Raw genomic sequence first — 17,457 nt, 5'->3', positions numbered from 1 at the left:
AACCAAAAGATTCGTTTTACACCGAATATAAAGTCCATGGAAAGGTAAAGGCGGGATATTAAATTATCATTTCCTGATCCAATACAGATTTTCCCAAAGACATTATAAAGATAGACCGAACATCTCATTCATAAATACTCGTTGGTAGTGTATCAAACATTCCAATGTGTCAAACAAGGACAGAAGAGACAGAGAAGTCTAAAATTTCCGACCCCGGCAACTATACTTGTATTCATTTAAAACTTCCCAATATGGCGGACTTCAGTATGGGAGGCTTAAAAAACGAAAATATCTAGACTGGAATCGACTGTAGTTCAAATTGTTCAAATTGATAATCTGTGGTAAATCCAATTGAACGCTGACACTTGGCTGACATTGACGTTTACGGTTCTTTTTCTAAATATTTTCATTATTTTTTGAGTTTTTATTCACAAATTCTACTTGATTTTGTTCTCTTATTTAACCTGCAGCCTGCAGTACTAATTATATAGTTATAAATAATCTCTTCACCGATCTAGAACCGAGGAATAGGCTGGAAGATAATTAACTGAATTAACTATAAAAATATACTGTACTAATATGCTATGTATAACAAAAATAGTCTTTCTTAAAAACAAGTTGATCAACTTTTGTCTTGTTTGGAGAAATAATTATGTTATTTTTATTAATTATTGTAGTTTAAGTCATTGACAGACTACCTATTATCCACAATACAGACAATACTACCTGTATTTAATATAAAAAATACTGTTTTTTATATAAAACCTGGTATAAATAATTATTGTATATGTTTATTCTATCAAATGTAAGCTTCAAGCCCCGTCTAGGCGTAATATGCAAAATTTACCCAAATTTCAATATACCGGGTGTTTGCCGGTTTGACGTACGGTAAAACGTTCCGTCTAGACGGGGCTTTACAATTAATTTTTTGATATGTTACATTTCACAGCTTTTAAAAAGCAAAGAAGAATTAGTTATCACTACTATACTCCGATATGCGAAAGATGATTTCATTTAGCATCAAAATATTCAGAAAAGCAAAGGGTCGGGCATTTAAATATGTGTAAAATCTTATGGAATGAATTTATCAATGACATACGATCGTTCTTTAGTTTCGTTGAAATATTCAGTATGATGCAATAATTGTTATCCTTTCTGAATTGGACTATAGTGTGTATCACAAGTTAGAAATTTCGATAGACATCACTGTATGAATAAATATCAGACTAAAATATATGACCATCTTTAAGAAAAATCATATTCGCCTAAAGTGTATAAAAATAAATAAATAAATAAATTATAAAATAAGTTAAGTGCTTTATAGTACGTCCTAGTAATGCACTAGATTTCAAGCTAAGAGCAAGTGAAATAGAAAAGCAAAATAAAAATAAAACACTAATACACCACAATACACCAAAACACTTTTTACCTTTAACTGTATGCGGGTTTCGGTAACCATATTAGCATCAATAGATAATTAAACTCAATTTTTATTAAACTTTTGATTTGCAACTATAGCATCATCACCTTCTCATGTTGCTATGGTTAGCCAAACAGCGCGTCCAGTGTGAAAAGTAGGTAAAGTCTTTTGGTGGATGTGGTGAATTAGTGTTTTATTTTGCTGTTGTAATACTAAAGATTCCAACCTCCAACTGTAATCTGAGATAGAAAATAAAAAAATATCCTTAAGATATGAGAATTTAGGTTTTGTAAACCTATGAGAGAAATTTTAGAAGCATAACTTACAAATTGTTAATACGGGGTACACCAGTGACTTGAAAAAGTTCAATGTCAAGTTTCTAGATTGAAAACATTTTAGTTTAGTTTAAAAATATTTTTAAAATGTGTACTACCCCTGCCTAAACATTTTCATAAACCAGAAACTTGATATTAACGCTGGGTTACAACTAATATAGGAATTGGTATACCATAGAAAAAATCACATCAAAATTCTTTAGGCACTGGAACATTGGGAGACTTCTTTTTAAAATGCATATTCTCAAACTGCAATATCAGTGAATGTGTACCTGAAAAATTGAGTTAAATTAGGCACCATAATAACATAATATATGATTATTTATGTCTAACCTGGTAGACCATTATCATCATCCGAGACATCACAAAGCTCTGCTAAAGATCTGGCAGGTTTTAAACTACCACCAGCTGAACTATTTGTATCTTCAAATCCATCATCACTATTGTTATTATACAGATTAGCCATTGATTTTGTGGCTTTTAAATTACTTCCATTAGAATAGAAATTAGAATTAGCAAAATCGCACTGATCCTCTAATTGTAGTGCTGCCATTAAATTAGGTAGACTTTTCTTTCGTTCTTCTCTTAATTCGGTTTCCCTTTGCTGAAAATCTTGTAACTCTTTCTTCATTTTCTCCTCTGCAGAAACAAAGCCATTTCTTGGAAGTTTACTCCCTTTCTCAATAGTTATTTTAGCTGCACAAAATGCAGCATCTGATGATGACCAATTAGAATTTGAACTTGAATTTATTGATGACATGCTTAGTTTTCCTCGTAATTTTAAGAATTTATGCATTACTCCTTTATTAGAAGAATTGTTCTGTGTATATTTTCTGAAACCGTTCACCTTGGATCTGTTTAATGACACACTTTGAGAATTTATTGAATAATCGTCTTTTACACTACTACTGCCACTTTTTACTGAATTTTCTGCACTTTCCTCTGTATTGGTTCTTGAATACTCATTTTTAAGCTCCTTTTCCCTTTCTATAGATTCTTTTATTTCTAATTGGATGCGATCTAGTGTGCTTAAGTTTGAAAGAGACATGACTAAATCTTAAAAGAAAAAAAATTATTAAATACTTCACAATACTTAAAAATACGACCGTTGTGTTGACTTACTGCAAAATGAAATAAACGAAGCCTTTTAATGGCTGAACGACGATGCATCAAATATTTGTTCTGAAATACCTGCGAAAATATCCCATAAAAATTACTGCTACTTGTATGTATCACTGTTTACTTTTTTTGTTACTAGGCCGACTAAAAACCGTTATCAGACTATTTCCCAAATCCTTCATCTCGTGGCATAAAATGTTTTTTTCGCATACCACCTGTCAGCGCATGCAATAATTAGCAATTTTAATTTTGTAGCTTGTAGCAGCTTGTAGCTTCCAATCGTAGCTCCATACAAAATGTAGCTACAGTCATGCCACAGACACAGACCATTCTATATTCTATGCCTGTGTCTATGCTCTATGCCGCAGTAGCTCATATGTCATGCAGAGAAGCAGTGATGTCATTATAATCATTATAATGTCATGTACCTATTCTCTGGATGTCATAGATAACAGAGATATATAAAAGATGATAATCCATAATATGAAATGATGTGTTTCTATGGCTTCTTATTCAAAGTTCTATGGCATCATATATAAATTTATACTAAAGCTATATATATGGAGATATTTTTATGGTAGTTTCCTGCAAGTCTCTGCAAAAGTTAGTACATTTTTTCATAGGTGGCGCTTAAGAATCACACATTAAAATATTCAATTTTTTAAAGCTTATTTTATAAACATTTTATAAATTTAAATTCGTGCTTTTATAAAATGTACAAAAATATGTGTTGCTATTTAAGCGCCATTTTATAGTGACATTTTAAACAAACAAACAAATTTTTACTCGGATTTTGTTTAAATTAAACACTTTTCTTTGGATTTTTACAGTGTTATGTTCCGTTTGGTTCAGTGTATGTTCAGTGCATGTTCAGTGTTAACGACCGAATAAAAGGAAGTCTGTGGTTAGAATTAATATAATAGATCGATGTAAACGAGCGTTTGGTATATGTTGTCTTTTAGAAACGAATACACCATGCTGACATGCCGTAAGAAAAACCATTGCATATTTTAAATACGCTAGTCGGAGTAGTCAGTCGCATTCCATACTCGAGGTTAAGCGGTTTTGATTGGTCGGAGCGTTGTGACGTCACGCGCCCGCGACCGTTCTTGATAATGTGTTCAACATTCAACATGGCCGAGTAGTTGTTAGTGGTGTGTGTGTGCTAGTTACTGTGGGGTTGAATGGATTTTAAAAGTGAATATGCCCAGAAAACGGAACGGCGAGATACCTTTGCCGGAAGGTTGGGATTTCGGACGGGACTATGACGGAAAAATATACTTTATCGACCACAATTCGAAGAAAACGACTTGGATTGACCCCAGAGACAGGTAGGATTCGAAATGCATTCCTAATTTAAAGTTTACAACTATCTCTTTGGAGGAAATAACGCTGTGACAACACAATATAATATTAAATCCGATATATGTAGAGGAATTTAGGTTGTCATGACTGTATTGGAGTAACGTATGATATTCTAATATAAATAAATAAATCTCTATTTTTAAAACCAGATATACATGATTCTAATACAGATAAAACATTCCATATTTTTTCTCAATTTTCAATAACTGTAATCATAAGTTATAAGTTCTAAATTCCGTTTTTAATAATCAAAAATATTTTAACTGTCTTCAACATTCCGAATGGTATGCTGCTTTCGAAACGGCAAAGGTATGCAAGAATTTTATTACATTTAAAAAACATTACGAGACTGTGCTGCCACCACGCAGAAAGTATGCGCGTTTAGGAGAATAAATATTAGATTTATTGTATCTAAAAATATTTACAATCTTTCCGTGAATACTGTTTACGTCAGGACCGCTGAATTTATGCAAATTTTTGATAGGGAGATATCGGTGAGATTTTACCATTTCAAAAAAAAAAATGTTTATTTAATCTTTAAATATCTCTTTTTTCTTGAGAATTTTGGTTATTGAACCGTTTGTTAATTCTGGCTTTAATATAAACAAACTGTCCATTTAATTTATCGAACGGGAAGAACGATAGTTAGTCAGGCATACTAAGTAATTCAAATTAAATTCGGTATAATTTAAGGATTTATTTTTCCCTGTTTTTTTATGTTCCTTAATTGTTTTTGTTTTTCGAGATATTTAATAAATTCTCTTATTTGTAACATTTTTTTTAGTATTTCAATGTAGCTTATTGTTTCTTGTTGGGCGTAAACACAAAATTGGAATTTAGTAAATAATTTTTTTAATAATAGATTAAAATTTCCTTTTGTTTTGGTCGCCCAAGATTCCAGGATAATCTGCCCAACGTTGCCAGAACTTTTCGAGCGAATTTCTTCAACAGAGCTTTAAAAAACCTTCATAGTGCCTCAACTTCACACAAAATTTCAAATCTTGTGAAAAATCACCAAATTTCGTGTATTCTACCTATTTTATTAGGAGAACATTTTTAAAAACTTATTTCTGGTAATTTTTGGACACTTTTTATTAGAAAAATAACACGATCAAAAATGCTGCCATTAGACAGCAGTATTATAAAGTGTTGCAAAAAATGCATTGCTTATAATGACCGGTTGAAACGAGAATAATTAATCGGGCAAGAAGCCATGCATGATCAGCTGACTTATTTTATTAGATGTTTTCTGTTTACCTATTTATTTCGTTTCGACATCAAGAACTTTGGTTTAGTTATGGTATGAGTGTAATAAGACGCGTTGAAAGATAAAAACGTGTCTATTAATTTTTTGTTAAATTAACCTTTCAAATTGCGGACTTTTTGACAGCAACATTGCTTTAGGGCTCGAACTCATTGACGACCAGGTCGCAACGACCTGGCCGTCGGCTGGCCGGATGTATTGCGTTTTTAGCTGCGGCCAGATAAACGACCAGTTTCAACAGAGTTGTCAAATCTAACGATTTTTTACGTTTTACCAATTAGAAAATATTGTTTCAGAAATATTAAAATATCCGAGTTAACTAAAAAGCGAAGTTGCTATTCACAACAAACAAAAAGCATTGTGTACGCGCGACCGACAAAAAGGGAGATATTCTGTTTCTTTTTTCTACTGATATGGCGCCCTTATCGACTTTACAAGTAAACATATTAGGGCCATCGTAAAAAAGGATCGTCAGACACTGGCTATAAATATAAGCAGGTAGAAAGTTTAGCTTCCAGTTATTTCAATGTTTACAATATAACGAAGAATCTACAACAGTAATTACTTCTATTTTTATGAATGTTTAAGTTACTTTCTTAATTTTTTTTTTCAAAATAATGTACCTAGTAGAAATATAGTCTAATGAACCCTGTTTGAAAAACGTTAAATTAAATATAATATTTAAAATACAGTTGTCCTCCTTGTACATGACTACAATACAACTAAAAAAACTAATTTAATAAAAAAAACAAGTGGTTGTAGAAAAACTTTAAATATTATTTTTTTATTTTTTAACATCGAAACTCAAATGTATAATAACAGGTATCATACCAACCATAAATAGAGTAGGTATGTCATATAAAAATGTTTTGAGTTTTTACTAGAATCGACCCTTGATAAAAAAAGGGATTAGATTTAAGTTTACCTTTGATCCAGTCTGTATACTATTTCTTTGGATTTTCTGCACGTGTGCAAAAACTACACTAAAACACTATATCTTATAGAAAATAAAATATTGTGCCTTGAATTTGAGGGATTTCTTCTGAAAAATTTTTAATTTGGAAGAAAACCGGCAACAAGCCGCAGAAAATAATATTTCCGTGCAGTCTTCTGGTCGCAACGACCAACGGACGGCCAGGACATTAGTGTGCGCTATATCATTTGATTTAATGGTTTTAGAGGTAGCTGCGGCCTGGCCGGTGCGACCTGGTCGTCAGTGTGTTCGAGCCCTTAAACTGAGGCATCCTTAATTAAACATCGTTAAAGTGAAAAAACAGATGTAGGAAAAACAATAAATACTCCTCTATATATTTTAACAATTTTTATTGTGCCAAACTGCCAAACACCTTCATATTGTCTTCTCTTTAAATAAAAATTCTCCCGCCTTTCAGTCGGCGAAATTTCGCTGTAAAATCTTTCGTATTGAAGGAAATCCTTCGATTCTGGCAACACTGGTCCAACGAGAAGATACATGACAGTGTCAGTTTAAAGGCCCGTTCACAGAACTAATGGTGACACTGGTTGACACTTGAAAGACTTCAATGAGATCACTAAATTTAAAATTGACGGCTGTTTGAATTTTCTACAAATCTCGTTGGCTTTTTGACGTGTCGCTGATGACAGGTGACAGTACGAAGTTCTTCACCACCACCCCCTCCATTCAGGGGAGGGTTTTTTTATAAAAAAATCTGTATTACTATACCATTAACTATTACAGTTTAACTGATCTAATTCTATCGATATTGATTAGAATAATGTTATTATATTGTTACCAATATAATATTATGAAACGGAAAACGATTATTTAGACAACATATTTTTGTTCTGCGTAATTTTTACATGCCAGGCAGACTACTTGGAAGCTAAACAGAACGACTACTATGTGTACATGCTAAAATTCTAAGTAACACTACATTAACGGTAAAACTGGGAAATTTAGAAAATATTTCGATATAATACAGAGTGTTTCAAATTCTACTCTTACCTTGGGATCTCCGATCTACCGTATGTCCCCGGATTGTCTTTACTAGAGGAAAAACTATTTTATTATTGAGATTTTGAGAAAAATGCATTCTTCATAAAAAAATTTTGCTTCTTCTAAAATGGTTAATCTCGTTTATACTTTTCCAAAATTCCATACCGTTTTAGAGAAAATTAGAAAAAACATGAAAATATAGTTGAATATTTTCAGTCCTAAAAATCAAAACTCGCTTCTATGGTAATATAATTTCGTTTTCATTCTTTGATAGGTTATTGTTGATAGAATTTTAATTAACGTCATATTTTAAAGAAGCACAAAATTTGTGCTTGACACTTTGTGAAGACAATGTGGTAATTATTGGGAAAACTGGAAATCGTCCGATTTTCACCAAAATTGGTATACACCCTATTTTGAGATCGTAGATTACGAATCTGAACGATCTTTTTTCCTGGCGGTCTCTTACCGTTTTTAAGAAAAACGGAAATAAATAATAATTAATATAATAATAGAACAAAAAACTTAGATCAATGCAACAGAAAGGGTGGTAGTAGTTATCGGAAAATGATACTTTAACAACAGCAAAAAATATAACGTTAATCAAAATTAATAATAACCATCTATCAAAGAATGAAATCGAAATTATATTACCATACGAGGCTGGGCTGAGAAATAATCGGCATCGGCAAGAGTTAGCGGCGCTAGGAACAAATGCAATTGTTTTTCGTAAAAACTATCTTTCAAGTGACCTCTGTCAAATTTTCAGCGAGCTGCGTCACTTAGTTTGTACTTGACAGTGATTGAAGGCGAACAGATTTTGCATTTTTACAAAAATGAATAAAATCGAATATTGCGCAGTGATTAGATTCTTGTTTTTAAAAAAGAAAACGAACGATGAGATCAAAATCGAACTGGATGATGTGTGTGGGGACTCTGCACCTTCGTTATCAACAACAAAATATTGGACTGCCGAATATAAACGCGGTCGTACGATAATTTTTGATGATGAGCGTCCAGGCTGTCCAAGAGATGTCACCACACCAGAAGTGGTCGATAAAATCCATGGTATGGTAATTGACGATCGACGGGTAAGCGTGTGCGAGATTGCTGAGACTGTGGGTATGTCACGTGAACGAGTGGAGAATATATTGCACGAATATTTGGGAATGAGGAAGCTCGCTGCTAGATGGGTGCCGCATTTGCTCAATGCCGACAACAAGCGAAACCGTGTGAGAACTTCAAAGGAGTGTTTGGCAATGTTTAACCACAATAAGAAGGACTTTTTGCGCCGTTTTGTAACCGTGGATGAAACTTGGATCCATCACAATACGCCAGAGATGAAGGAACAGTCAAAGCAGTGGGTGTCTCAGGGCGAGTCAAAGCCAAAGAAAGCCAAGGTGGAAACCAAGGATTACCTTGAAAAGGGTAAAATCAATATATATATAATATCAGGCGCCGAGCTGGTCCCATCTTCATAGGGTATTATAGTAGTAGTAGTACTGTCTTCGTCAGTTTCTATTTCCAAATCAGATATATTTGATGTATCATCTGGTTCTGATTCTGAAGGATGGACCTCTACCTCCACGAGTTCTAGTGGTTCTGGAGGAATTTCATGTTGTTGAATATAAAATTTTATGTATTTTTAAAAATATTACGAAATTAAAACTGCAAAAATAAATGAAAGTTTATTTTTAAAAACGGAATATTTGAAAAGTATAAACTATTGTACACTTTTCAAATGCTTACAGTTAAATGCTAAATTAAATTTGATAATATAAAACATATATGCTGAATTAACTTCGAGGGGTAAACTCCTGATGAATTTCTGTACACTAATGCCAAAGTAATGCCAAATAATTTAGTACTAATACCAATAATGCAAATCTTGTACACCACCAAAATACACCAGCGGTTTACCCTTCGATTTACCTATAGTATTATAAAACGTATTTAACAACGCCACTAACAAAGCATATAAGATCGCAGGGTTTGCAATCTATGCTATTATAACAGATAAAGATTTAAATAAGACATCAAAAATTAATTCACCTTTAAGTTGAATTTATAAACTCAGCAGTCAGCAGTTGAAGTTCAGTTGAGGTAGCAAATGTTCAACACTATTAAATGAAGGCGCAAATTTATAGTCAGTTCGTTTTACGTTCACAGAGTTCAGAGATGGGCAATGTCTTTACATATCGAACTTGCTTTGCATGATACCCTTTCCTGGATCGTGTTCAAATCACATCATCGGCTGAACAAAATATTACATGATGATGGCAAAACACAGCACAAAATATAAAGTTCAAATCATAGAGAAATATAAGGTCTCTGGTTCCTCGGGAAATAAAACTTCGTCCATAATTTCTGTACGCACAAACACAACACAAACAAACAAAGTTTATGCTACACAAAATAATAACAAAATTCCAAAATTCAAAACAAAATTGTAAACAATTGCAAAATACAAATAATTTGCTGTCATGTCACTTGTCATTATTGTAATGACACGTGACAGGTAGCAGGTGGCGACGCTTTGGAGCCCTAACTGAACTATGCAACATTATGGCCAAGTTAGACAACCTTTCAAACACTCTTTTATTTTAGTTACTTTATGGTGGAAACCAAGGATTACCTTGAAAAGGGTAAAATCAATATATATAATATCAGGCGCCGAGCTTGTAAAAAAGCTTTGTAAACTACCTGTTCAGCCTATTGGTATAGATCGTCACAAGCAAGAAACATACCATTCCGTACCAGAAGCTAAACCGACCAATACTTTTGAATTTACTATTGCTCCAAAAACATCTACTGCGCAAGTGCGCAGGGGATCACATAGCCATATAACAACATCCCTACAGTCAACAAGCAAAGGACAAAGACCAACAACCAGAAGTCACACGAAGCCGGTATAATATTCATAATATCATCAAGAATAAAAAGACAATGCTTGTGCGCGAACAAAGTTTATTCATATATATACGAGTAGTACATTGGTGCGCCCGTCTGTGCTCGGCTATGTTCTCATGTTTTTTTTGCAAACTTTAAAAATTTTATAACGGTTTTATCTTTAATCTGATTGATATAAGCATATTCGCGATTTACTTACTATGTGCAATTAAGACTTTTACTTAGACAATTTAATATGTTGTTTCTTATTATTATTTATTAAATTATATGTTCATTAAGACAGTAATGTCTATAAGAATGTATAGTAGTTAGATTATCGTATGTTTTCTAGTATAGTGCATTATATATTACAATCAGGTTTGACTCATCTAAAAAAAATAGTGATATTTCTGATTAATTATATTATAGTGATATATTTTCGTTCTTATATTTATTACTTGTTCTAGTATTAAAAATATTGTGAGTGTATTGTAAAACAAAAGCTATATTTCATCTCTTATTTCTTTTTTGAACCGTGGGTGTTTTGATATGGGACAGATTGTAGGTTAAATATTTAAAAGCATATTATATAAAATTGAGTGAATTGATATATTCGGGACTACCTCTGTGTGGTGAAGGTTGATTTATATTAGGATACTAAACAGTGGTACTAATAAAATATTATGTTCGTTTATAAAAGGGCATTGAAAGTTGATAAGTAATTATTCATAGAAATTTTGAATTGTGCCCAATTATTACTTAAAAAAAGGAAGGAATGCTTGATATGTAATAACCGAAATAGATCAACTTATACTTAGCAGAATGTGATACATAGAAACTTATATATAAGCAATAATAATATTAAAAAGAAAATATTATGTAATCTTAGAACGTGCCATCTGCCCTATGTCTTAATTATTTATGCGGTATAAGGTGCTTTTTATAGGTTTTTTTTGCGTGCATTAGTGTGGATGTGAAATAATTAATTTTATACTTTTAGATATTATTTTAGAATTATGGATATAATAACTTTGTACTTATTATTGTAGTAATGAAACCTCAGACAAGGATTTACCTTAAGAGGATTCTATGTTTATTTTCTATTGGATATGAAGTGTTATATACTTTGTAATTGATTATTTTGAATAAACATTTTTATTATTATTATTATTATTATTAGCTGGTCCCATCTTCATAGGGTATTAACTATAATACCCTATGAAGATGGGACCAGTAGTAGTACTGTCTTCGTCAGTTTCTATTTCCAAATCAGATATATTTGGAAGGATGGGCCTCTACCTCCACGAGTTCTTGTTTTTGTAGTAATAATTTATTGTTATGAGCTATGAACATTATTTTACCGGCTCTTTGTGCAGTTAAGCGATTCCTTTTTTTAGTATGGATAAAACTGTAAGTACTGAAACTTCTCTTTGTGGCTGCAGATGACGTTGGTAAAGACAGCAGAGCAACAGCTAAATATTTCAACTGAGTATTTTTACACATTGCTTGCCACCAACTTAGACAGTCTACATTTTTAACTGACATCCAAACGTAGTCGAGAGCCCATAAGCCCGATTTGGCGCAATAATTTGTTACATCTGTAAAAATGGCTTATTATTGACAAACTGAGGATGGTTGTTGGTGATATTGTTGATAAATTCCATAGCGGCTATGTGTTCTTCATTGTTAAGGTGCTCTCCCAGGAAACAGGGGTCCAAGAGATTCGCGGCAAAATGCATTGGTTCAAGAGCCATAGGTTTTTTATTTTGTAAGGCGGAGAAGCATTCTTTTTCTTCTGACTTAAGAATCGGCATACTTGATACACTTTCGTTAAATTTTTGCTCAATGTGTTGAATTTTGAAAAGAAATTTCTTGCAAAATTCGGATTCTTGCGAATATTCGCGATTTTGGGACCGAATATTTCGGAAATTTCTGAAATTTCCTGCAAAATTCGAATGGAAATATTCGCTGCCATCACTAGTCCGTAGGTATACCCATCTCTCTACAACACACTGCATCTTATATATTGCAAGCAGAGATGGAAAAGCACGCTGTATATTGAAATTTTAGTAAATACCCAATATTTTGCATCCCGAGATCCCATATATTTATTTTTTTCTTAGAATGGGGTCAAGAAGCGTCACCTTAAATATTAGCATAATTGCACACCCTGTATGAATTTATTCAGTAAAAATAAAAAAACGCCGGTCTATGTATCGATTTCATTATCACCTCCTGGTATTTTCCTTGGCAGTATTTTGAGTTCGTACTGATCCAGGGACACCCTGTATACGTGCTTTTCCGGATTAGTTTTTCACCGAGACAGCATGGCGTCCTGTCGTGCTTTCGCGCGAACCTGCTGGAAAACCGAGCGAATTGGAATCGTATCGGTTTTATTTATGTTCTGCTATTTTGGCGTCTGGTCCAGAGAGACAGCACACACAGCACAGCATCACAATTAATAAAACTAGCGAACAAACAAAAAAACGACAAGACGAGAGCCACATGCTCGTCGGCATTCGGGAATTTTGAACTCGTCTCTTACGTCCGGATATTTTAGGAATTTTCGATCGCTGCCAGGACGACAACGTAAACAAATATCGTTATTTTATTTATTACGCGTAGAAAACGTGCAGATATTATACAGAACGAATCGCGAGAATATTTCTTGTTTCGACGTTTGACGCTATAGTCGACAAAATCCTTGACAGTGATAGATGTGTCTGTCTTTTTAATTTAAAAGTAGTTTATTTTATTTTGCAAACAAATAAGTTGGTACAATTGGCCTCAGGATGCAAAAATATTTTTATTATTTTATATATTTTTTTTAGACTTTTATAAAAAAATAATTTTTTTTAAATCGAATCGTTTTTTTTTAAATTTTAATCGAATTTTTTTGATTTTAATTAATTTTCTATTAAAGTCCTATCCTAAATGGCTAAATCTTCGCAATTCTGTTCGATATCGATAATATTAATACACACACCGGAAAAATCTAGGGATATCATTTTATTAAGTTAAAAATAAATGTTTTGAATAAACAACCACATATTTGTAGGCCGATTCTTTCTACTTCGATTAAAACGAAGTAGTCACACTAGTTATTTCTAAATTTGGGATATTTGCAGAAGTGTTTGTGCATTTTTTGTCAAATGTATAAAAAGCACCTAGCATCAATTGTTCGCATTTAACCTGTACTGGCTATGTTTTTTTGATAACTGGCCAGAATTCATTCAAATAACTCTGTTTAGTATTAAACGACGTTATGGAGCGTAGGCATCTTAACAGAGACGAAATGCTAAGGGCCATGGGTATGCTCGAAGCTGGAATGCGCCAAATCGACGTAGCTAGAGCATTAAATACAACGCAAAGTGTAATATCGCGATTAAGTGCACGCTACGGTGAAAGTGGTGATGTTGCTGAAAGGCACACAGAGCGACATCGCATTACTACCCCTCAGCAAGATCATTTTTTACAATTAAATGCTCGACGCCGACCGACTCTAACAGCACCAGAGCTTAGTTTAATTCTCCAGGAAACACATAATGTAACCGTGAGTCCTGACACTGTTCGCAATAGATTAAGAGAGGTCAACTTAAGAAGCAGACGCACTTGGAGAGCTCAACCCTTAACGAGAGGAAATCGAGAGGTACGATATTTGTGGGCTCAAGATTATGTTCAGTGGTCGAATGAACAATGGGCCAATGTTCTCTTCACGGATGAGTCACGCTTTGGAATTCCTCGGGATTCGAGAAGGCTTAGGCTATGGAGAGAACCGGGAAATCTTATTCGGTTGGATCATGTTCAGGAAGTGCACCCTTATCAAGGTGGAACAGTTATGGTCTGGGGAGGAGTCCAGTTAGGCCGAAAAACCGATCTCGTTTTTCTTGAAAGGTTTCTAATAGGACATATCGTGATTTAATTCTTTAGCCTATCGTGTTACCATATGGCAATGATTTTGGGAGAAACTTCATTCTCATGCATGACAATGCACGGCCTCATACAGCCAGAGTGGTAAGTGAGTTTATCAATGCTCATCAATTAAACATCTTACCCTGGCCGGCACAATCTCCTGACCTCAACCCCATTGAGCACGTATGGGACGCGGTCCAAAGAATTTTGAGAATGGGTATGCCTCGTGAAACTCGTAGGGATCTGGTTCGGGTCGTGAATGCAGCGTGGCAGGCTGTACCTCAAGAAGAGATCGACAACCTGATCAGGAGCATGGAGAGACGATGTATGGCTGTAATGAACAGTAGAGGAGGCTGTACCCTTTATTAAGTAAAATTGGTTTTATCTTTTATTTTAATTCACAGTTTAGAATTAAAAAAAATGTGTGTATTTTTTTGAGTTCAATAAAAATCAAGGTAAATTTGAAAAATTCGGTAAATTTCGCATTTTTATTTCCAATACGTCCTGTAAACGTCGAAACGAATATTTAGTGGGTGTTCTATTTTCAATGTCACTTAGATTATACTACTATGCTTATAATTCACAGATTAGTATATTTTACTCAACAATGATTGGGGTTAAAATTTTTAATTATTTGATACTGATGCATGTCTAATTCAAATTAATTTTATTGTACCAAACCAAGGAATAACAGTTAACAATTAACTCAGGTAGACTAACTCTCCAGTAAATTAACTATTTTAGGAAGATCTTTATAAAATAGCTCTAAATAACTAAATATATTTCGCGATACACACACGTACTCACACACATAGCAGTTTTTTATAGAGCCTGTTAAAATTTTAAATTCAAAGTACTGTTCTAATTGTTATTTTATATGTACACAGCATTGTATGCAAATTTGCTTGCAGGAATAGACTGCTTGTGTGATAATATGCTCAGTCGCGGCTTTCTCAATTTGCATCTCCCATTGGAATCGAGGAGGCGCACCTGAATTCATTCATTTGTCATCCCTTCTACATATACAGGGTGTTTTCAAAGTAGTATAAAATCTGTGCGATTTTTCATATGTTTTTAGTAGTTAGAATATTATAGTTATATGAACATGGGCTCTAAAAACGTTTGTTTGACACTGAAAGACCATTGCATAACGTGGTATACTAAAACCTAAACAGGAACAGGGATAGGAGTATTTGGGCAGAAAAGTAGATACTCCGAACCAATGGGCACTTACCCCAGCGTCCTTCAGGCAGTAATCTACGCTATCGAAAGATGTGTACAACTTATCTAAGATAGGAACTACCAGAAACCAAAAAATATCCGTCTTATCCGATAGTCACGCATAGAGGTGGGCAAAGATTGAACGAGTCGTTCATTTGAACGAGTATTAAAATGAAGTGTGTGATTCGATTCACTGCTTAGTTGAACGATGAGTCGTGAGAATTTTATCAGATCACAATGCGATCGTTCGTTCAAAAAGTCGTGAGAATTGATTCATTGCTTAGAATACCGTTCTTTCAATTGAATCGTGGCCAGTACGGATCCATAAGATTTGAACGATGACCCGTAAAAAAGAATCGTGAGAATTGAATCGGATCCCAATGCGATCGCGCGGCGGTGATATAGACACAGAGTCATGCACCAATATTATTTAGACTTGAATAAAAGCCCTAAACAAACATCATGAGCATAAAATGCAAACGATAAGAATGTTATTTACAAGAAAAAAAAATTATTTATATTGTGCTTAGTACGGGAGTATCTGTAAGGTATTTAATTTTTACGTTAATATTTTTGTTAAAAATTACTGTAAAAAGGTATTAGATTAAATTTACAAGAAAGAAAATCCAGAAAAGATCCAGTGGTTCTCAAAATTTTACCAAGAAATAATTTTTTTGGAAATTTTCAAAGTAAAATATCTACGTTATTTTGGACATATTTGAAAAACGATAAAGCGAAAATATATTTCTTTTATCGAGATATACCACCTCTTAAAATACTTGCACTTATTTCTGGCATACCCTGTATAGTGATAATCTTTTTAGGTTTTTATTTTTTGATAGCTGGTTATTATTAATTCTGATTAACCATTTGAGAACAAAGAATTTTTTTATAAAGAATGCATTTTTTTCAAAAAGTTAATAATAAATAAGTTGTTCCTCATGTAAAGACTATCCGGGGACATACTGTATAAAATAAAGGAGAGTATATATTAATAAATAATATTTTCTTGTCTTTAGCTGTGTATTTTTTCTAATTTCGAAAAATAAAATAAAAAGAAAATTGTTTTGCTTGTCGTAAAGGGGGGAACCAAGCTCCACTCCCACAACTGGTTTCTGGGCCTACCCTTCATCAGGTTGGCTGTCCAGGGGCTGGTTCTCACCGATACGGCAAGCAAAACTTCTTCTATATCAACAGACGATGTCGTAAAGTGTCGGTGAGATAAATAGGTGAAAAGTATATATTGGTACTTAATTTTTTTTTTAATTTTATAAAATGTAAAGGGTGCCTGAAGTACCGTAGTAGTTCTATACCCACGGAATAGGGAATATGATACTCTGTAGATACTTAGGTACAAAAAACTATTCTATTTGAAACGATAATATTTTATTCTTTAGAATATTTAATTAATAATTTTATGAAACTGAAGAGTATGGTTTTTCTTTAATTCTTTTTCTACAGTTGTTGTGCTCTCTCTGAGATTTATCTACAAAACCCAGCGTTAATAACATTTACTTAATAATCAAAGCTTTTTCCATCAATTCCATCCATGCTTAATCTGTTCGTTTAATTGACCAGAGAATTGAGAGAAACTTTATTTTTCAGAAAAATTAACCGCAATTAAAAATAATTATTACTTTTAGCACAGATAAATAATATTTGTTTATGGCAATTGAAATACTCGTAGATGTAGTTTGTTCGATAGAAGCATATTTTTCGTATGAATCACGTTTCTGTGGTTTTTGTAGTGTGTAAATATTTGTTTACTAAATATAGGGATGTTGATATTTAAAAAAATCGATCATTATTTGATTATCCGCATTTAAAAAGTGTTTTAAGGCCCGTCTACGGACCCGGGCTAAGACGGACAACCAGTTGTCAGTTTAGACAGACATCTTAGACAACTGTTAAAAATCAAATGGTACCACCATATCTCAAACGTGTCAGTCCTTGAAAA

General features: G+C 33.3%; 2 protein-coding genes across 3 annotated transcripts in view; one reads left to right on the top strand and one right to left on the bottom strand.

Annotated features, from left to right (window-relative positions):
• Positions 1–546: 546 nt before the first annotated feature.
• On the bottom strand, positions 547–3,199 carry LOC115884027. Of its 2 annotated transcripts, XM_030902464.1 has the most exons (4): positions 2,999–3,199; positions 2,878–2,946; positions 2,089–2,811; positions 547–2,027 (listed from the first exon to the last, which is right to left on the bottom strand). In XM_030902464.1, the coding sequence occupies exons 3-4, from the start codon at positions 2,801–2,803 to the stop codon at positions 1,945–1,947; spliced, it is 798 nt and encodes a 265-aa protein (XP_030758324.1). In that variant the 5' UTR covers positions 2,804–2,811; positions 2,878–2,946; positions 2,999–3,199; the 3' UTR covers positions 547–1,944. The 2 variants fall into 2 exon arrangements, with proteins under 2 accessions (XP_030758324.1, XP_030758325.1); XM_030902465.1 differs by lacking the exon at positions 2,878–2,946 and having other exon boundaries at positions 2,947–3,199.
• A 687-nt stretch (positions 3,200–3,886) lies between these two features.
• LOC115884033 (protein kibra) overlaps positions 3,887–17,457 on the top strand; it is a 100,629-nt gene continuing 87,058 nt past the window's right edge. Inside the window, exon 1 of the mRNA XM_030902472.1 lies at positions 3,887–4,205. Coding sequence (XP_030758332.1) covers positions 4,078–4,205 — 128 coding nt within the window. The 5' untranslated portion in view covers positions 3,887–4,077. The remainder of the gene's footprint in view (positions 4,206–17,457) is intronic.

Source organism: Sitophilus oryzae, unplaced genomic scaffold, assembly GCF_002938485.1.
Source record: "Sitophilus oryzae breed Bouriz unplaced genomic scaffold, Soryzae_2.0 scaffold_2008_pilon_pilon, whole genome shotgun sequence".
NCBI lineage: Eukaryota > Metazoa > Arthropoda > Insecta > Coleoptera > Curculionidae > Sitophilus > Sitophilus oryzae.
This window is presented reverse-complemented; position numbering and strand designations above follow the sequence as displayed.

Excerpts from the sequence above, each read along its gene's own strand:
- LOC115884027 (XM_030902465.1), bottom strand. The coding sequence starts at position 2,803 with ATGTCTCTTTCAAACTTAAGCACACTAGATCGCATCCAATTAGAAATA. Across the intron at positions 2,028-2,088 it reads TGATGATAATGGTCTACCAG|GTACACATTCACTGATATTG; the intron begins GTTAGACATAAA and ends TCAATTTTTCAG.